At 39.7% G+C, this 22,608-nt stretch overlaps 2 protein-coding genes across 3 annotated transcripts in view; one reads left to right on the top strand and one right to left on the bottom strand.

Annotated features, from left to right (window-relative positions):
* Positions 1–22,608, bottom strand: part of LOC126765684 (uncharacterized) — a 142,047-nt gene that overhangs the window by 108,613 nt on the left and 10,826 nt on the right. The gene's annotated exons all lie outside the window — the stretch shown is intronic.
* On the top strand, positions 1,951–22,387 carry LOC126765899 (tigger transposable element-derived protein 1-like). Its single transcript, XM_050483569.1, has 4 exons — positions 1,951–1,963; positions 2,182–2,453; positions 19,635–20,229; positions 22,377–22,387. Exons 1-4 carry the CDS (start codon positions 1,951–1,953, stop codon positions 22,385–22,387), a joined length of 891 nt encoding a protein of 296 aa, XP_050339526.1.

Below are 22,608 nucleotides of genomic sequence, written 5' to 3'. Positions count from 1 at the left end.
GGTTACATTGACGGTAGCGAGATTAAACTGGCCGAAAAGCCGAATAAAAATCATGAGGTGTATTTTTCTCGGCAACGAATATACTCTATCAAACTACAAGTCGTATGTGACCATAAGTTACGCATATTACATGCAGAAGTGGGCAATCCCGGAAGCTACCACGATTCTAAAGTGTTTAGGAAATCTCATATTGGAAGAAACACAACTAGCTTATTTAGTGGAGAAGAGTGGATTGCAGGTGATTCTGCGTATAAGTTGACAAAACATTTAATAACACCATACCGAAGCAATTCTTCTTTAGCAGACTCTGAAAGACAAGCTGAATTCAACAAAATACACAGCCAGTATCGTGTTAGAGTCAAAAATTGTTTCGGGATTCTTAAAGAAAAGTTTTGTAGTTTGAAACAAATGCGGATAAAAATAAAAGACCGAGAGAGTCAAACATTTTTTAATAAATGGGTACTTGTCTGCTGTGTGCTGCACAACATACTCTTGGAAGGACGAGATTCTTCACACTTTGAAAGGCAAAGTGTCGAAGCCCATGGAAGCCAATATGATGGAGATGCTATTGTTGCACCTACCCCCGAACTAAAAAGACAAGCACTATACAATTTAATTTTTCAATAAAAATTCATATTTTTGTTTTAATAACAAGTAAGAAGAAGTTGTTTATTGGTTATTTATATTCTTATTTATATACTTCATTTCAATTTCTAATTTCCTTATTCGTTCATTCTGCTCCAACTCTATTTTTTTGAGTTGGAAATCGTTTTTGATCTTCTTCTTTTCATTTTCATGTTTATTTGCTTCAACTTGCTTCGTCCAATTGAATTTTTCTATTTCAAATTGAAGCTGTTTTTCCCGAAAGCTCATTCTTTCAGCTTCTAATGTTGCCAGTTTGTCAATGGCAGTGTTTTGGTGTTTGGCCTTAATTTTTTTTACAAACGGGCTGGCCGCAGATGAGCCAGATGCCAATACAGATGTGTAATTTTCTTCCTGCGCTTTGGGTTCGGGCTCTTCAAAATCATGGACAACATTTTCTATAAAGTCGAGTTCCATTTCAGTGGAACTTATTACCACCACCTCAGCTTCCCTCTCCGTAGCAAAAATGTCCGCTAATTGTTTGTAATGCGGACAAATTTTAAGCACTTTATCTGTAATAAAACAAATCAATTTAATTCCAAAGTTGATATTAAAATATATATAAAATCTACCCATCACAGTCAGCTCCACATCGCCATCCTCTACTCCAGCGCCCGTGGAATTTAGCCAGTGTTCCGCCGATTTCATTTGGCTTTTTAAATAGCGAATCTTACATTTTAAGATGTTCAACGTTGCTTCAATTTTTGTCACTGCAAGTAACTTACTGTAATAAATTTTCGCTGTTTGTTTCTGAAATTAAAGGAGATGTAATTAAATCAAAATACATAAATAACTAATGTGTCGAAAACTAACCTCGACGTTTCGGTGATCCTGCATATAGGACAGCACGGCTTTAATTTCGGCTTCCGTCCATTTTTTCACCTCCTTTTCTCGCCGGCGCTTTCGTATTTCTGTAGACACTAAAATTATAGTATAAATAAATGACAAAAAAATATATATTTGTTTTGTACTTTATCTTTTTACTTACTTTGATGATTTTTGTGATTTTTGTTGATTTAAACAAAAAACAGCTGTTAATAGCAGATTTTCCAATAAGAAAATCTAAATGGAAATGCCATTCGCTTAGTTTTATTTATTTTTTGTGCTGCCATTTAGTAAAATTGCAACGACTATCTAACACTGGAAATAAGCAAATAACCACATAATCTGTAAACAAGGGCCTAGGTTGGTCAACTTTGGTTATTTTGTCATACCGCATTTTGTTGTTGTTCACTTAATCACATAACCACATAACCCGATAACCACCTTATCGTGAACAGCCTAATTGCATTTCAATCATTTGCAAAAATGAGTCGGAGGAGTAAATATGATAAATTTTTTGACTTGTTTAAAAAGTGAAAATCATTATCAAAAATGTGTAATCTCAATCAAAACAGAACAAGTTTTAATTAAAAAGTGGCATTCAGTATTTATTTTGTAACTTCAAGTGTTTTTTAGACTGTTTTGTTTTAAGTGATACAATTGTGCGTGTCAGGACTTATTTAACGAAATATGAATATGATCTTTTTTTTCATTTAGAGCAATTCACTGAAGACGAAATACTTGGTGCACTATTGGAGTCGGATTTAGAGGATTTTAGTAGCGATGACGAGCTTGTGGATGCGACTTGGGAACTACCTTCTGTGGGAGATGAAACTTTAGACGATCAAAGTGACGAAGATGATCACGAAATTAACGCTACGGAGACACCACAAAATGTCACTGAAAACGCCAATCGCCGTGATATTTGGAGGAAAAGACCTTTTGATATACAATTGGAAGAGAGTGTTTCTCAATCTGCGGAAATTAACGTAACTTTGGAGTCTCCTAAACATTATTTCTCTGCTTATTTGAATGACGATTTTTTAAAAAGAGTAGTGGAGTACACAAATAGGTACCATATGCTTACGAAAGGAAAACCACTGGCGGCTACAATCGGAGAAATAAAGAATTTCTTTGGTATAATTGTTGCAATGGGTTGCATACGTTACCCAAGATTGCGCATGTACTGGGAAAAAAAACAAGACTTCCTATTGTAGCTGATACAATGAGTTGCGATTTTCCTTCTTTTGCGCATGTGTCTCCATGTGGTGGACGCCAATGAAGTAACAGAAGAAGAGAAACAATCCAATGTCTTTTGGAAAATAAAACCTTTGATTGAAGTTATTAGATTAGCTTGTCGAAGCCTTCCCAGAAAGCCAGGCGATAATTATTCTATAGACGAACAAATGATCCCATTCACTGGCCGTTGTCCTATTCGACAAAGTCTCCCTAACAAACCAAGAGTAGTGGGATTGATGAATGAAGTCTTAACAACATCTGAAGGTCTGGTGCTCGATTTTGAAATCTATCAAGGAAAGACGACACCACTTTCGAATACGAACTTGGGTCTAGGACCAGACTTCGTTTTGCGTTTGGTTGAAACACTGCCAGAAGGTTCAAAAGTTTTTTTTGATCGCTACTTTACGACAATACCGCTTCTTCAGACGCTTTTAAGTCGTGGTATTTATGCCACTGGGACAATAATGAGAAACAGAATAAAAAATATCCACCTCACCAATGAAAAACAAATGAAAAGGGGCGATATGGAAGAATTTTGTCATAGCGAAGACAATATTGTCGTGGTGCAGTGGAAAGATTCTAAAGCGGTAATCCTGGCATCATCAGCTTATGGTTGTGGACCGGTTTCCAATGTTAAACGCTGGAAAAAAAAGAAAAAAGGTATGTTGAAGTTTCAGCTCCAAAGATAGTAAGAGAATACAACAAATCGATGGGACGCGTGGATATTTGTGATCAGCTAACTCGAAATTTCGGGCAGATTCTCATGACTTGATAAGTTTTAAATTAGCTTTAGCTGAACAACTGATCGCTATTGAGAAAAGGACACATGCTGAGTATGAATCCGACACCGAGGAAGAAGAAACTCAAGGTTTTGCAAAAAGATATCGTCCATCTTCCCAGCCATGCAACGATAAGAGGCTTGATCGGTTCAACCACTGGCCAATTGAGCATGATTTGTCATCCGCAAGATGCTGTAGGCTTGTTGGTTGTAGATCTCGGACACGCACATTTTGTTCCAAATGTCAAATTTATTTATGTTTAAATAAAAGACAAAATTGTTTTATGAAATATCATACAGAAAAATAATAATATTATAAAAAAAAAAAATTGAATTAAAGAACATTTCGAGTTATGTATGCACATTTTTTTTATTTGAAATCAGACCGAAACGCAGCAATTGTGCGTATCCTAGAAATAAAGGATAAACTGAAAATTTCAAAAAACAAACGTATTGGTTATTATGTACAACTAGCTGACCCCGCAGGCGTTGTCCTGCGTGAAATTATGTGTTTTGAAACGAAAAGAAAGTTGAATTTATATTGTGTTAAAAACCATTTATTTGCGATTTTTTTACTTTTTTTTCACTGTAGCGCAACTTTATAAACAACATTTTTTGGTTTCAGTTCCGGCGCGTAAATGTACAGAGAAGATATGTAGCTTCCCAACTTGTGAACACGCCAAATATAGCTGGCCGTGTGAAAAACATGGCATTTCCAGTTGTATGCCACACTCTTCTAGCGACTATCCTTGTGAACTGATTTGGCAAATCGTTGGCGCTGAAAGAAATTCGTAGAATCAAGCATTCGGCCCCCTTGTATTTGATAGATGCATCATAATAATAATGACAGATCCAACTTTGAGACGCAAATGATGCGATAGCCCCTCCAATTTAGAAATTCCGTTTGATAATTCACGGCTTTGTCTTCATTATCGAGACGTTCGATCGATTTGTATGAGCGCCAATCTCCCGGCATTTGACTTTGAATCTTCCAGTTTCAATCATTAACATCGGTATTTTGGAAGCTAAAATTGCGCGTGCACTCCAGCAATTGAAGTTATGATAATTTAGCCAATGTTTGGATAAACATTCGTGATGAGTTTATCTTTCTTTGAAGTGAATTGAAAAAAAGACAGGTGGAACTGATATCAAACAACTGAAGGTTACACCGAAATTTTCCTATTTCCAATTCTTAGCGAATATGATGTAAAATGTCTTCGGCAATGTCATTTTTGTTCCTATCTCATAGTTGACGCAGATTTGAAGGCTAATATGTTGAAATTATCATCGCCAAAACTATTCGAACTTTAGTGGCATACGAAATTGCTATCGCATCGTCCATCGTTTGATCCCAGTGAGTGTCATTTTCCCGCAATTGTAATTGCTGGCATGCTTTTCGAAAAGTTGCACACTGTACCATTCACAATACGCAATGACTCAAATGAAGTTGAAATGCGTACAATAATCAATATCAAATTAGTTCTAATGCATTAGTTGAGAACTCACCTGGATGTCCATCTTCTACTTGGCCTTGCTTTCTGCGTAACCTTTTCTTCGGCGATACATTCCATGTATAATATCAAGGCATTTCCGAAATAGAGCAATGTTCTCACAAACGAATCACTGACGCAAGTTGAGAAAAAACTCGTCAATGTGAATTTTGTTGTTGGAAGTGTTTCCGCTGGCTGTACTGTATTCTCTGGGTTGAAAAACACTCTTTAGCCATTCTCCAAATGAACTGCGAAACGGACAACAGTCGGAAAAATAGATTTCACCAAACTACAATATCAAACATTGGCATGAGTTTTGAATGTGAATTAGACTATAGTGGCGAATATGGTATGATCCATATGTTGTCGACTTTGATATTCACTATTCTAAGTTGAATGGTAAATGTCCTGCCATTATCGTCTGATGAGCTACGACGGTAGAGTGGATATCCATCATATCCAGTTTGCGTTTCCGAAAGAAAAGGATAGTGTTTCGTGCATTTATTGCAAGTGGGATTGTGGTGTCCGCAAGGTCCATGCACCATATTGGTTTTCTTCACTTCGTAGAATAATGGATCTTTCTCTGCATGAGGAATTTCCGCAGAAATGATTTCATCAATTTGATCTGGTGTAACCATCATCCACCATTCAAAGAAGAATCTGTGCGTGCGGCAAACCTCTTTTTTGCAACTCAACAGAGTACATCCAGCATCTGACTGCACCATACTTGTATATACATACGTTGCTTCAAGATAAAGACCATCAAACATCGTAGCTATTGTTTGAAAAGTCTTGCTGTATTGTCGTGATGATCGCTTGCTGATTGACAGCGAATCATAATTCCACACATATGTCATCGCATCCTGGGAGTCTCATGTAGTTCATGTGTCTTGGGCTGCCATACGTTGATGGCAAAAAGAACGCCGACCGATATTAGCGCGATATCTTCGTTACTTCGTAACAAATTTCAATCTGTAATTGATCACTTCGTTTGAAACACACATAAAGTTTTCACTGAATAATTTTCAATAATTTTCCTTTTAAATAGCCGGAATGAAAAAGCAAGCGACCGAAATTGAACGATTCAAAGAATTTACAAATCAAAATATTGAAAAACAAAACAAAAAAGAATTGTATGAAAAGTCACTTTTTGGAAATTTCCAATTTTTCGACTTTTCCTTATGAAAAGTATATGGTTTTTTCATATCTAACCCTTTCCAGATCCACAGCGAACAACTTCAGATTTCATGGAGATTGGTTCCGCCGTTCTCGAGCGTTAGCGTTACTAACAAACAAACAATAATTTTTACTTACATATGTACATATGTATGTATGTATGTATGTATATACAAAATAAAACGTTTGTATGGGAAAAGGACTTTGTTTGGGCGTTTTCCGGCAACTTTCGTAATTTTTTCTTACATAAGAACCTTCTCTTAATAATAACAAATACAACAAAAAAATCAGCCAAATCGGTTCAGCCATTCACGCGTGATGCCGTGGCAACGAAAAAGGGTTTCATTTTTATATATAAGATGGCCAAAGTAATAGGACCTAAAAGAGAAACAAATTTTATTAAGTAGATTTGCTATAGGCCGGAAAGGGATACGAGAATTGTGCTCGAGGCGACGAGGAAAATGCTAATTGGTTTGCAAATCACCTAGAAAAGGTATTTCAACCTAATTTGCCAAATAATCACTTTAAGCTGTCAATCTTACCCAACACAGCTAACGAGTCACTCGAGTCTCTTAAGCCTTCATCTTCTGAAATTATTGGAATCATAAAAGAACTTAATCCAAAAAAGTCACCGGAACGTGATAATATTACCCCAAAAAAGATATTTGAGTTACCAATTATTGCGGTAAAGGTGCTCTCTTTGCTCTTCAATGCAATTCTTAGTTTCGGATACTATCCAATATCATGAAAAAAGACGCAGATTATCTTGATAGTTGATAAACCTGAAAAAGACTTCATTCAGACCAATCAGTCTTCTACTCTGTCTTTCAAAAATATTTAAAAACAAGTAAGGAAGGGCTAAGTTCGGGTGTCACCGAACATTTTATACTCTCACATCATAAAGTGATAATCGAGATTTCGTTATCCGTCATTTACATATTTTTCAAATACCGTATTTGTGTAAAGTTTTATTCTGCTATCAGCATTGGTTCCTAATGTATATAGTATACAGAGAAGGCATCAGAGGTAATTCAAAATAGCGTTATATTGGAAGAAGGCGTGGTCGTGAACCGATTTCACCCATATTTCGTACATGTCATCAGGATGTTAAGAAAATATTATATACCGAATTTCATTGAAATCAGTAAAGTAGTTCCTGAGATATGGTTTTTGGTCCATAAGTGGGCGACGCCACGCCCATTTTCAATTTAAAAAAAAAAGCCTGATTGCAGCTTCCTTCTGCCATTTCTTCCGTAAAATTTAGTGTTTCTGACGTTTTTTGTTAGTCGGTTAACGCACTTTTAGTGATTTTCAACATAACCTTTGTATGGGAGGTGGGCGTGGTTATTATCCGATTTCTTCCATTTTTGAACTGTATATGGAAATGCCTGAAGAAAACGACCCTATAGAGTTTGGTTGGCATAGCTATAGTAGTTTCCGAGATATGTACAAAAAACTTAGTAGGTGGCGGGGCCACGCCCACTTTTCCAAAAAAATTATGTCCAAATATGCCCCTCCCTAATGCAATCCTTTGTGCCAAGTTTCACTTTAATATCTTTATTTATGGCTTAGTTATGACACTTTATAGGTTTTCGGTTTTCGCCATTTTGTGGGCGTGGCAGTGGGCCGATTTTGCCCATCTTCGAACTTAACCTTCTTATGGATGGAGAAATACGTGTACCAAGTTTTATCATGATATCTCAATTTTTACTCAAGTTACAGCTTGCACGGACGGACGGACAGACAGACATCCGGATTTCAACTCTACTCGTCACCCTGATCACTATGGTATATATAACCTTATATCTGACTCTTTTAGTTTTAGGACTTACGAACAACCGTTATGTGAACAAAACTATAATACTCTCCTTAGAAACTTTGTTGCGAGAGTATAAAAAATTACTATCAAGATGTAGCCTTTCCTCTACGACAATAATACATACGTATGCACCAGTTCGGGTTTCGTGCAAAGCAGCACGTTAGAGCAAGTAAATAGAACTCTTCTTGTTTACTGGCGTTGACACCGTTTACGCGATTATAGCCGAGTTAACAACAGCGCGCCAGTCGTTTCTTTTTTTAGCTACGTGGCCCTAATTGGATATTTCAAGCGAAACAAGGTCCTTCTTCACCTGGTTCTTCCAACGGAGTGGAGCTCTTTCCCTTCCTCTGCTTTCCCCGGCGGGTACTGTGTCGAATACTATAAACATGACCTAGCCAGCGTAGCCGCTGTCTTTTAATTCGTTGAACTATGTCAATGTCATATATATCTTACACAGCTCATCGTTCCATCGAATGCGATGTCCTCCGTGGCAGACGTGCAAAGGGGCATAAATCTTTCGCAGTACTTTTCTCTCGAAAACTCGCAACGTCGACTCATCAGTTGTTGCCATCGTCCAGGCCTCTGCACCATATAGCAGGACGCGAATTATGAGTGACTTATAGAGTTTGGTTTTTGTTCGTCGAGAGAGGACTTTGCTTCTCAATTGCCTAATTAGTCCGAAGTAGCACCCGTTGGTAAGAGTTATCCTGCGTTCGATGTCCAGGCTGACATTGTTGGTGGTGTTTACACTGGCTCCCAAATATACGCAACTATCTACAACTTCAAAGTTATGACTGTTTGTTTGATAACAGGAGATATTTCGTCTTGCCCTCGTTCACTGCCAGACCCATTTGCTTTGCTTCCTTGTCCAGTCTGGAGAAAGCAGAACTAACGGCGCGGGTGTTGAGGCCGTTGATATCAATATCATCGGCATACGCCAGTACCTGTACACTCTTATAAAAGACTGTACCTGCTCGATTAAGTTCTGCAGTTCGAATTATTTTCTCCAGCAGCTGATTGAAGAAGTCGCACGTTAGCGAGTCGCCTTGTCTGAAACCTCGTTTGGTATCAAACAGCTCGGACAGGTCCTTCCCGATCCTGACGGAGCTTTTCGTGTTGCTCAACGTTAGTTTACACAGCCGTATTAGTTTTGCGGGGATACCAACTTCAGACATCGCGGATTAAATGCAGCTCCTTTTCGTCCTGTAGAAAGCAGCTTTGAAATCGACGAAGAGGTGGTGTGTGTCGATTCTCCTTTCACGGGTCTTTTCCAAGATTTGGCGCATGGTGAATATCTGGTCAGTTGGTGATCTGCCAGGTCTAAAGCCACACTGATAAGGTCCAATCAGTTTGTTGACGGTGGGCGGTGGTGGGCGGTGAATTGTGGGGTCTTCCTTTTTATGGATTGGGCAGATCACACTTGCATTACAATCTTTGGGTATACTTTCGTCCGACCATATTCTACAAAGAAGCTGATGCATGCTCCTTATCAGCTCTTCGCTGCTGTGTTTGAATAGTTCGGTCGGCAATTCTTCGGCCCCCGTCGCTTTGTTGTTCTTCAGACCCCTAATTGCTATTTGAACTTCTTCATGTTCGGGCAATGAAAAATCTGCTCTTTCGTCATCGGTCAAGGAATCGGGTTTGCCTTCTCCTGGTGTTATGATTGCGCTGCCATTCTGCAGGCTGGAGAAGTGTTCTCTCCATAATTTTATTATGCAATGACTAGATCATCCCTAGGGGTTTCTACAAAAGTATGCTCCGGTCTTGTAAACTTCTGCTACTCGCCGCATCTTTTCGTAGAATTTTCGAGCATTACCCCTGTCGGCCAGCTTATCAAGCTCTTCGTACTCATGCATTTTAGCCTCCCTCTTTTTTTTCTGCAAAGCTCTCAGGTTCATGAGAGCAAGTCGAGTAGAAAAACGTTCGGCTGTCTGTTATGATTGCAGCTTTTCGGCGTCAAACGTTGTGTTTTTTGCTGCACAGAGGCGGGTGCAAATCTTGGATACAACAAGTAAGTGGTCCGAGTCGATGTTAGGACCTCGGAACGTACTCATGTCTGAAACACTGGATACCGTCTTCAGTTTATCACAACATGATCGATCTGGTTGGTGGCTTTTCGATCAGAAGAGGGCCAGGTAGCATTGAATTTTTCTATGCTAGAATCTAGTACAACAGATGACCATATCGCGGGACCTGGCGAAGTTGATCAGCCTCAACTCATTTGGGGGTATTTGCTCGTGGAGGCTGAATTCACCGATTGTGCCAAAGATACCTTCTATGCCCACTCTGGCGTCAAAGTCACCGATTTTCACATCGTGGCGGGGGCAGCTCCTATAGGTGGGCTCCAAGCGCTCATAGAAGGCATCTTTGGTCACAACGTTCTTCTCTTCCGTCGGGGCGTGGGCTCAAATAAGCGATATGTTGAAGAACCTCGCTTTGATGCGGATTGCGGCTAGACGTTCATTCGCCGGAGTGAATGATAGTACTCGGCGACGGAGTCTCTTTCCCACCACGAATCCCACACATAACTTGCGCTCCTTTATATGGCCACTGTAGTAAATGCCACAAGGACCTACTCGTCTCAGTCCTTGTCCAGTCCTTCGTATTTCTTGGGCGGCAGTGATGTCAGCCTTCTTTCTAATGAGAACATCAATCAGCTGGACAGCGGCACCTTCCAAATTAAGGGACCGGACATTCCAGGTGCATGCCCTTAAATCGTTATCCTTAGAGCGTTTGCGCTGGTCGTCATCAAAAAGGGGGTCATTCATTCGAGGATGTTTGTGCTCCTTCATTGGTCGTGTTTTTTACGTGACGGGTCCCAACCCCAGCACACAACCCTGTGGAGGGGATGTTTAGCTCGCCTTCAAACGAATGTTTTCTGGCTACCGAGAGGATACTATGTCAAAGACCGAAAGTCGTGAGCTGCTTGAGTCATATGTAAATGAATCGTTTCTGTCCACTCCCAAGTGAATGGCAATCAGAGAACTTTCCTCACTTGCGTAATCTTCTACACATGAACCCATCTTCTCAGCGTATAGCGTCTGATATTAACATAACAAAATCATCATATGGCATGCTTTGGTATTCTTTGAAAGAAGATCAACAAAACGAGATCATTAAGTAAACTCTGATAAAGCCTGAAATTTCGCTGAAGTACTTGGAAAATCTCTCACCGTCCGCTTCATCGTTATCATCTTCGACCAGTTTAAGTACTACAAGTGCTGAACATATTTTGCCATCGTCTTCAAAGTGGACAAAATTATTCTTCCGATGTCACTAATGGTAAAACATCGCATTCGTTAACTGAAAATATTAAACAGACTGAAAATTTATTGTCAAAACCCTTTGGCAGCACGCGCTAAGCACACTGTACATTCACATTAACTAAATTAAAACCTCCTTCCTCTCTACCGCCATCTCCACCCACTACAACCAAAACATTGAAAATACTGAAAACCAAAAAAAATGATTTGAGATCGCCTCAAACGTTACGTAATGATCCGGCTTGTAGAAACGAGAAAACAGATTATATTTCTGGTGGAATCAACCTCCATACATATATCGCACAGAAAGTGACACTAAAAATTATATATGACGATGTATTAATATCGGACATATCCTTATGAATATTCGTAACCTTTCAGTTACACTAAATCAATCGTAGTTATGATAATTTGGTCAATGTCGGCATAAACATTCGTGATGAATTCATATTTCGTTAAAGTGAATTGACAAAAGGCAGGTGGAATTGATAACAAACCACTTGAAGTATCAACAGGAATTTGCCTATCTCCAGTTCTTATCGAATATAATGTAAAATGTCTTCGGCAATATAATTTTTGTTCGTAGCCCATAATTTCCGCCGATTTCAAGACTGATATGTTGAAATGATCATAACGAAAAGTGTGCGAACTTCAGTGGCATGCGGAGTAGCTATCGAATCGTTCATCGTTTGAGTCGAGTGGTTGTCAAGTTCCAGCAATTGTAATTGCTGGCAGGCTTCTCAAACAGTTGCATACACCGTACCATTCACAGTACGCAATGATTCAAATGAAATTGAACCACATACATTTATCAATAGCAACCGAACCCCTCCGCAGGGTTGTGCGTTGGACCCGCCACGTAAAAAAACACCCCCAATGAAAGGAAGCAACAAGCCTCGGATGAGAGACTCCCCTTTTGATGACGACCATGGCAAACGAAATAAGGACTACGAATTAAGGGCATGCACCTGGAATGTCCGGTCCCTTAATTGGGAAGGTGCCGCTGCCCAGCTGATTGATGTCCTCGTTAGAGTGACGGGTTAGAGTGACGGCTGATGCCCGTCCATCAGTTCGAGTAGGTCCTTGTGGCATTTACTACAGTGGCCATATAAAGGAGCGCAAGTTATGTGTGGGATTCGTGGTGGGAAAGAGACTCCGTCGCCGAGTACTATCATTCACTCCGGCGAATGAACGTCTAGCCGCAATCCGCATCAAAGCGAGGTTCTTCAACATATCGCTTATTTGAGCCCACGCCCCGACGGAAGAGAAGAACGTTGTGACCAAAGATGCCTTCTATGAGCGCTTGGAGGGCACCTATGAGAGCTGCCCAAGCCACGATGTCAAAATCGTGCTTGGCGACTTTAACGCCAGAGTGGGCAAAGAAGGTATCTTTGGCACTACGGTCGGTAAATTCCGCCTCCACGACGAAACATCCCCATATGTGTTGAGGCTGATCGACTTCGCCGGGGCCCGAAATATGGTTATCTGTAGTACTAGATTCCAGCACAAGAAAATACATCAAGCTACCTGGCTGTCTCTGAATCGAAAAGCCACCAACCAGATCGTTCACGTTGTGATAGACCAGTGGTTCTCAAACTTATTTTGTCTACTGCCCACTTTGAGAATAAATATTTTTTTAGCGCCCCCATTCTGTCGAGAGCTCATGCAGTCGTTGTCTAAGAGGCCTCCTAGCTAAATAAAATTACAAATCACCCCCTAGGCCTCTACACAACGCCAACATTTTCTTGCTGGGTCTCTTACGGCCCTCTTGACACCTGCAGCGCCCACAAGGGGGCGTTATCGCCCACTTTGGGAAAGACTGTGATAGACGGAAGACACGTCTCCAGTGTTCTAGACGTGCGTACGCTCCGAGGTCCTAACATCGACTCGGACCACTATCTTGTTGTAACCAAGATTCGCACCCGCCTCTGTGCAGCAAAAAACCCACGTCAACAAACACAAGGAAGATTAGACGTCGAGAAGCTGCAATCACAACAGACAGCAGAACGATTTTCCACTCGGCTTGCACTCCTGCTCTCTGAGAGCACTCGTCAACAACTCGGTATAAGGGAACTGTGGGACGGCATTTCAAGTTCCTTACGTAGAGCTGCAACCGAAACCATTAGTTTTCGGAAAATACAAAAGAACAGCTTGTACTACGAGGAGTACCGTGTTGTAGCGGAGAGAAAACAGGCAGCCTACCTCGCAACGTTACGATCGACCACAACACGTGCGGGATGGGATAGATACCGAGAGTTGAAGGGGGAAGCGAGACGCATTTTCAGACAGAAAAAGAAAGAGGCCGAAATGCATGAGTACGAAGAGCTTGATAAGCTGGCCGACTGGGGTAATGCTCGAAAATTCTACGAAAAAATGCGGCGGCTTACAGAAGGTTTCAAAACCGGAGCATACTCTTGTAGAACCCCCAAAGGTGATCTAGTCACCGATGCCCAGAGCATATCTAAATTATGGAGGGAACATTTCTCCAGCCTGCTGAATGGCAGTGAACGCACAACGCCAGGAGAAGGCGAACCCGATTCCCCAATCGATGACGATGGAGCAGACGTTCCATTGCAGACCGTGAAGAAGTTCGAATAGCAATTACCCGTCTGAAGAACAACAAAGCATCGGGGGCCGACTGATTGACGGCCGAGCTATTCAAACACGGCGGCGAATAACTGATAAGGAGCATGCATCAGCTTCTTTGTAAAATATGGTGGGACGAAAGCATGCCTAACGATTGGAATTTAAGTGTGCTATGTCCAATCCACAAAAAGGGAGACCCCACAACCTGCGCCAACTACCGTGGGATAAGCCTCCTTAACATCGCGTATAAGGTTCTATCCAGCGTATTGTGTGAATGATTAAAGCCCACCGTCAACAATCTGATTAGACCTTATCAGTGTGGCTTTAGACCAGGAAAATCAACAACCGACCAGATTATCACCATGCGCCAAATCTTGGAAAAGACCCGTGAAAGAAGAATCGACACACACCACCTCTTCGTCGATTTCAAAGCTGCTTTCGACAGCACGAAAAAGAGCTGCCTTTATGCCGCAATGTCTGAATTTGGTATCCCCGCAAAACAAATACGGCTGTCAACTGGCGTTGAGCAACACGAAAAGCTCCGTCAGGATCGGGAAGGACCTCTCCGTGCCGTTCGATACCAAATGAGGTTTCAGACAAGGCGACTCCCTATCGTGCGACTTCTTTAGTCTGATGCTAAAGAAAATAATTCGAGCTGCAGAACTTAATCAAGCAGTGTACAGCTGTTGGCGTATGCCGATGATATTGAAAACAATCCAGCTCTGAAAGTATTCGAAGCAGTACCCGCCGGGGGAAGCAGAGGAAGAGGAAGATCGCCACTCCGTAGGAACAACTAAGTGGAGAAGGACCTGGCTACGCTTGGAAAATTCAATTGGCGCCATGTAGCGAAAGAAGAAACACACCTGGATGTCAATCTACTGGTTAGCCTTGCTTTCTGTGTAGCGTCAAGGCATTAACGAATAGAGCAAACGGAATCAAAACGGATCACTGACGAAAATTGAGAAAAAAACTAATCATTGTTAATTTTGTTGCTGGCGGTGTTTCCACTGGCTTTACTGTATTCTCGGGGTTGGAATGCACTTTTGGCCATTTTAGAAATGAACTGCGAGACGCACAACAGTCGGGAAACGTTCATGAATTGCAAAAGTAAATATCATACAAAGCGTTTTATTGCAGTTCACGTATCGACCCATTTGATACTTGCTGATCTCATCGCGTTCAAGACCAATAACCGCCATGTTGCTTCCTTTGGTGACGTACTTACAAACGTATTTTATAGATTTCACTAAACTGCAATACTCAAATTTGATATACGTTTTGATTGTGAATAAGACAATAGTGGTGAATATAATACGATCCATGTGTGGTCAACTTCGATGTTCACTCCTCTAAATTGAATGCTGAATGTTCTGCCATTGTCGTCTGGTGGTAGAGTGGATATCCATCATTTCTAGTTTGTGTTTCCGAAAGAAAAGCACATGGATAGTGTTTCGTGCATTTATTGTCAGACATTCAAACCGATGTGGGATAGTGGTGTTCGCAAGGTCCATGAACCATATTGGTTTTCACCAGTTCGTATAATCCTGGATCTTTCTCTGGATCAGGGGTGGTTTCATCAATTTGATCTGGTTTAACAACCATCCACCATCCAAAGAAGAATGTGTGCGTGCGGCAAACTTCTTTTTAGCCGCTCAACAGAGTACATCCAGCATCTAAAAGCACCATTTATACGTTGCTTACAGATAAAGTCCATCAAACATCGTAGCTGTTGTTTGAAAAGTCGAGCGGTGACATCGGGACGATTGCTTGCTGATTGACCGCGATCCATAATTCCACACGTATGTCATTGCATCCTTGGAGTACTCGGTTATGTGCCTTGGGCTGCCAATGTATGTTGATGCCAAAAAGAACGCCGACCGATATTAGCGCGACATCGTAACAAATTTCAATCTGTATTTGATCACTTCGTATGAAAGACACATACAGTTTTCACTGAATAGTTTTCAATAATTTTTTTTTTTTAATAGCCGGAATAAAGAAAGCAAACGACAAATTTGAACGATTCAAATAATTGAAAAGCAAAACAAAAAAATTAAAAAAAAAATTTGTAAAAAAATAGTTATTTTTTGGAATTGTTCAATTTTCCGACTTTTCTTTATGAAAAGTATAATGTTTTTTTTCTTAACCTTCCCCGATCCACAACGAACAATCTCTGTAAATTTCATCAAGATTGGTGCAGCCGTTCTCGAGCCTTAGCGTTACTAACAAACGAACATTCAAAAAAGGGCTGGTTTTAGGGTTTTTGCAGCAATTATTCGAATTTTTCTCGCCGTAAAAACCATCTTTGAACTTCAACGAACATGTAAAAAAAGAATTGGTCAAATTGGTCCTGACGTTATTATAGATGTAGATTTTATTTAAATTAGAAGACTAAGTGAAAAAATGGCAAAAATAAGTATTTTCCTATATACAAGTATTTGAAAGACGTTTGAACTATTCGGTTTTAATTTTAACATTTCTATCTTTACACTTTTGCAAAAACAAAACAACATATTGCGAAAGTAAACTTTGCAATTCCCAAGTCATCCTGTTCTATGATACTTGGGTTGCTTCGTATCCTCCTAAACCGTGCTGGCATTGCGTCCAACCCGGACGCAGAGGAATTTGGGAGTGGATTGTGTCAATCATTTTACCTTGCTGCAGGAGTCTGAACCGCAACAACTCTTAATGATGTCACCAAACCATGCTGACTGGGAGCAGGTGTTCTATGGGAGACATCAAGAGGCACTGTCCGGAGTGCAGTGTTCTGATAAGTTTTGCAATTTCTTTGTCTGCGTTTCACTACATCCAGGCAACCATATTGATGCGGCATAGTTAACCACCGGCCGGCCGATTGCCTTGTATGTTGCCAACATAATTCTTTGTCTTTTCCTGCTGCTGTGCTGCTGGTTAGCGACTTGAGGAATTTGTTGCGGCTCTGTACTTTGGCAATAATCGCGGTCGTGTAAGGAGTGAAGGAACACAGGCTGTCGAAAGTCACACCTAAAATGTTAGGGTTAATGACAGTTGGAATCTTAACGCCATTGTCTACAATATTAAGGTCAAATTTTTATCCCTTCCTGCAGTTTGTGAATATGGTCGCTGTGTTGAGTTCTGAGCAGCGAGAAAGTGAGAAAGGTCGGAAAGATAGCCGTTTTAGCACATGCCATCGATTTTTTTACCCGACGTCATTACCGTGCTATCATCAGCGTACGAGATAGGAGTGAAACAATAACGGGGAGAGGGCACCACCCTGCGGAGCCCCTGGTTTAATTCTTCTCAGTTTTGAGTTTTAACTTCGAAGAAGTACGGATGATTGACGAACGCACAAGTAGTTTATAGTCCTCCTCTTCAGTCCTGGAGGGAGCGTAGCTTTTTCGATGTCCTCAAGTAGCGTTGTGTGATTGACTGTGTCAAAGGCTTTTGACAAGTCCAACTCTACGAGGATCGTCCTCTCGCAGGGTGGCTTCTGATTAAGGCCAGGAACTATCTGGGCGTTTATGATATGACGTTAAATGCTGTGGTGGTACTGTGCACTTTTCGGAAGCCATGCTTGGCTCAGGTGGTGTGGGAAGGTGGAGAGCAGCAAGGCCTTAAGTGTCTTCACTACTGGTGAGAAGAGAGTTATCGCACGATAGAACTCAATTAAGTTGGCGGGTTTCCCATGTTTCAGTAGTGGCCCACTCTTCCGATTTTCCGCACATTGGGTATTTGAAGAGCTGTCAACAACAGGTTGAGGACCATAGTGAGGTAGCTTAGTCGCAATCTTTTAGCATTTGGCACAGCCATTGGGTAACACATGGCTTGGCTTTGTCTACCCAAGAGTGCAGTGTAAATTGCCGGCTAAAATAGCTCGCGAGTTACCACTGTCAACTTCTGTTGACTTTTTAATTGAAAAACAAAACAAAATTTCGATTCGGTGCTTATTGCTTGATTTATTTACGATTTCAATTAGTTCGATCACTTCCTTTATTTGCCAAGCTTGTTTTTATTCACTTTTTATTGAGCCCCATTAATGGTTTGTATGTTAGTTGGCTTTGGAGTTGACGCAACATCGTATGTTGGTGGAGTTGTTCCTTTCTCCTTAATTTGAAAATTCTCCCGAAATTTTGTTTTTAATTTTTTATACTTTGACCATCTCCACTGAGTTTTGAAGTAACAAAACTATTGCTATAGAAAAGTGAGTATGATTTATTTTGAAATTTTTTAATTCTTAATTTTTTTTTAATATTTTCAATTACTTAATACTATTTCGTCGAATGTTGGTTTGATTTTAGTGTTATTTATTTTATTATTACAATTAGTATTTAGTATTACAAAATTGTTTTTAAATTCTTTGCTTTTGTTTTGAAATATTTTGTTGTTTATATTTACATTACAATCTTGAAAAGTTAACAGAAATTTCTTTATAAAAATAAACCTCTATTGTCGCAATTGCTTATTATGTTATATCTCGGCCGTTCCCACAACAGTCGGGTCTAGGTAACCGGATTTTTTATCCGGTCAAGGGCTGTAAACTCTGCAGAATTCTGCCGCTATAACAAAAACAACATGTTATATCTCGGTGATTTTTTTACATTATTACATCGTTTTCCATTTCTATATCAGTTGAATTTTGTATTATATTTTTACAGTTATTTTTATATATATTACATATAATTTAATTTCTTGTAAAGTGTGTATATTCAAATTTTGTATGCACTCGAATGTTTTATTTTTATAATATATCTCAGTAAAATTGATATTTGTTCAAACCTTGTTATTGATGGTACTATTTCCGCTATTATTGTTTTGCTTACGCACGCTTTCTCACATAGGCTTTGTGATGCTTTTCCATGTACAGTGGTACCTCGACATACGAGTGCCCCAACATACGAGTTTTTCGAGATACGAGCCGACGAGCAAGTGATTTTTGCTTTTAGTTACGAGCAAAATTCGAGATACGAGTCCGGTTCGGTTCGGTTCGGTAGTAACGCGCAGTCGCGTCATCACGATCAGTTAGCAGCGTGCTTCCGCTGTGATAAGTTGTGCAGTTGTGTTCGCGTTTTGTGTTGCATTTACATTTACAGTTGTAGTTTATTTATTTTTATAACCATGGATCGAAAGAAAGTTTGCAAAAAGTCAAGTGCTAAGAAAAAGATGATGAGTAATGAATTAAAACGTGAAATTATTGAAAAACATGAGCAAGGTGTGCGAGTTGTTGACTTGTCGAGGCAGTAATGCCGTAGTACGTCCATGACATGTTCTGTGCTTAAACGGAAGGAGTCGATAAAGAGTGTAACGCCGGCTAAGGGCCTTACGATAATTTCCAAGCTGCGAACCTCCCTTCATGAAAATATGGAGAAATTGCTGATGGTGGGGGTGACAGAAAAGCAGCTCCAAGGAGATACCTTGACGCAGACCATCATTTGCGAGAAGGCAAGAGCGATCTATGGAGATTTGCTGAAGCTAACCCCGCAGACTTCCATCGACGAGGCATCGGAAGAGTCATTTAAAGCCAGCCGGGGCTGGTTTGAGAATTTTAAAAAGAGGAGCGGTATTCACTCCGTTGTTAGGCAGCAAGTTCAGATATTAAGGCAGCTGAGGAATAGAACATATATAACGGCAGAGGAGAAGATGATACCAGGCCACAAACCTACGAAGACAGATTGACTCTAGCACTGTGCGCCAATGCGAGTGGCGAGTGCAAGATCAAGCCTCTGCTTGTGTACCATTCGGAAAACCCCAGAGCATTTAAATCACATAAGATTTTGAAAGAAAAGCTGCAGGTGTGGAGTGGGTAAACCTACTTCGGACCTACTGTTAAGAAATATCTACAGGAAAATAACCTACCCGTGCAAGCCCTTCTGATACTCGACAATGCCCCTGCTCATCCACCAAACCTCGAAAAGGACATCCTCGAGGAGTTAAAATTCATAAAGGTTCTCTACTTACCACCCAACACCACTCCTATCCTGCAGCCCATGGATCAGCAAGTGATTTCTAATTTTAAAAAACTATACACCAGGCATCTGTTTCGGCGCTGCTTTGAAGTGACGGAGAACACAAACCTCACCCTTCGAGAGTTCTGGAAGGACCACTTTAATATAGCGATTTGCCTACAAATTATCGATCAGGCCTGGTTGGGAGTTACAACGAGGAATTTGACCTCTGCATGGAAAAAGCTGTGGCCTGAAGCTGTAGCTGAAAGGATCTATGAAGAATTGGAACCCGGTGTTTCAGTAGAGGAGGAGATTATATCTCTGGGGAAATCAATGGGTCTAGAGGTGGAAGAGAGAGACGTGAACGAGCTCATCGAGGAGCACAGCCAGGAACTGACGACTGAAGAGATACAAGAATTACAGTCACAGCAGCATACTGAGGTTATGCAAGAAATTGGTTTTGAGGAGTCAGTGGAGGAGGTTATTTCTACAAGTGAGATAAAGGAGATGTTAGGAATGTGGGAGAGAGTTACACAGTTCATGGAAAAAACACCCAGAAGAAGTTTCAACAGGTCGTGCATCTGACCTTTTTACTGACACTTGCCAAACTCATTTCCGGAACATTCTGAGAGGGAGGAAGAAGCAAACCTCCTTGGACATGTTTTTTTCTAAACGGCCTACAGGTGAAAGCTAAAAAAATGTAGCGAAAAAGGCAAAGACCAGTGAGGATATCTAATTTATTTCTTTGCATTCTCTTTTTTGTTGTTGTGTAATAAATATTTGATATTTATAAATACGTTTTTATTATTCAAAACCACGTAATGAAAATAACTGGGGTGACATTTTGGAAGTTGGAACGGATTATTGGTAGTTCAATGGTTTTGTATGGGGAAATTTGCTTAGAGATACGAGTAATTCAAGATACGAGCAAGGTTGCGGAACGAATTAAACTCGTATGTCGAGGTACCACTGTATTTACTTCTTATTTGCTTGCAATCTGTAGTCCCGTTAGGATTTCAAAGTAAAAAAAGTCACACGTTTAATAGAAAGTTGATATTTGTGCAAAATTCATCATTTTGGGTTTAAAAAATGACACGCGTAAGATCTCTCTGCAATTGATTTAGTTAATAGCAATTTGATTTTCCAATTCAATGATTTTGATTTTTCGCGAAAGAGACTCTCCGATTTGCTTTGTACCTGGCCGGATTGATTTACAATTGTATACTGATCTCCTTTCATGGCGAAGGCTGGATATTTCAAAAAGATACAAGTTTCAAGGTTTACGAAGTCATTTCTCGAGTCGAAAAGCTCGTTATTGGATTGGCCAGCTAGAAGTCCGGACCTGAATCCGATTGAGGATCTTTAGTCCATTCTTTCCTCAAAAGTTTATGAAGGTGGACGACAATTTGACAGCTTAAAATAATTAAAAGAAGCCATTGTTGAGGAATAGGGAGCTATCGCTATACGCTATATAAGCGTACTTAAAAACTTAGTAAATTCGATACCTCGACAATTAAAATTGGTTGCACAACGAAAGGAAAATTCAACATGTTACTAATCTAATTAATAGCTTAAACGTTGAATGTAAACATTAATTAATTTCGTTTATATTTTTTACCAACCCATTTTTGCACAAATATCAACTTTCGTTGAAAAAAATTTTGAAATTAGTTTTGTATTAAAAAATAATTCAAATTGCTGTAAATATTTTTGTTATTATCTTTATTAATTACCTGATCAAAATAAATCATAAAAAATCGAAGAAGTCAAAATTCGCAAAAAAACCAAACAAAATATGATGAACAAATATCAATTTTACTGAGATACAATTTCTTGTGGTTTGAAATGCAATGTGATGAACTTCTCGTTGCTTATTGGTATAACTAATGATCTTTCTAATGTAATAATATGTTTCTGAGTAATATCAATTCAAATAAGTATTCAGTGTCACGTTCATGCTCTTTTGTAAAAATATTTTATTTATAGTATCAGTTAATTGATTTATATTTACTGGTAATTTGCTATTGATATAGACCGAATGACAATTCGCTTCGATTAAAGATTCTGTACGCGTTTGAAGTTTGTTGAAGTCATCGAAAGGTTAAGACTACGGCAATGTCGGTGGTGAATTCTGGGAAAGCCCAGTAATCGTAAAATGCGGTCTATGTCCAGTTGCAAGGTCTTTCGTATGTGGGATTGTAGAAAGTTGTCGGTAAAGTCATGCGTTTTTTCGGCAATGTTTTCGTAATTGGTTAATTTCAGGCGGTGAATTAAGTGCTTGTATTGATGATAGATGGCAAAATCTCCGATATTAGCATGTATATTGAATGGTATAATTTAAAATTTCCAACCGTGCTAATGCGGTTAGCAAAAGGATCAGGAGCCTATACTTTCTACCATTTTTTCTGTGCACTGTTAATTTGTTTCGCAATCTTCTGTTAGATTTTAGAAAACTTTTTCACTTAACTTTTTTTTTTTTAAATGTTGGTTTTCCTCTTTCTTTTATAATAATTAAGTTCGGAGTTTTGTGCTTATGTTAAGATGTTTTTAATTTCGTCCAAATATTTTGATGAATCAGAATAAATCACATCAATAGGTCGTTGCCTAGTTACTGTATATATTGTCCTATTGTATTTGTAGGCTGCGAGTAGAATAATGTCATTCATGTCAATAGGTCCCTGGCTTAGTTTAATAATCGTTCTATCTGTCCATTTGTTCTGCTACGATGTGGGAGTGTCGTAAATATCGAAATAATTATCTTTAAGCTAATTTTTAATCGTTACGGAAATCAGCGATTTTTCGTTGTCACAAACAAGACTTTTAGTGTCATTAAAAAAGTTCGTAGTTCCTATGATAGGGTTCCTTGATATCA

Source organism: Bactrocera neohumeralis, unplaced genomic scaffold, assembly GCF_024586455.1.
Source record: "Bactrocera neohumeralis isolate Rockhampton unplaced genomic scaffold, APGP_CSIRO_Bneo_wtdbg2-racon-allhic-juicebox.fasta_v2 cluster11, whole genome shotgun sequence".
In the NCBI taxonomy this organism is placed as follows: Eukaryota; Metazoa; Arthropoda; class Insecta; order Diptera; family Tephritidae; genus Bactrocera; species Bactrocera neohumeralis.
The sequence above is the reverse complement of the archived record's forward strand: the minus strand, read 5'-3'. Positions and strand labels throughout refer to the sequence as shown.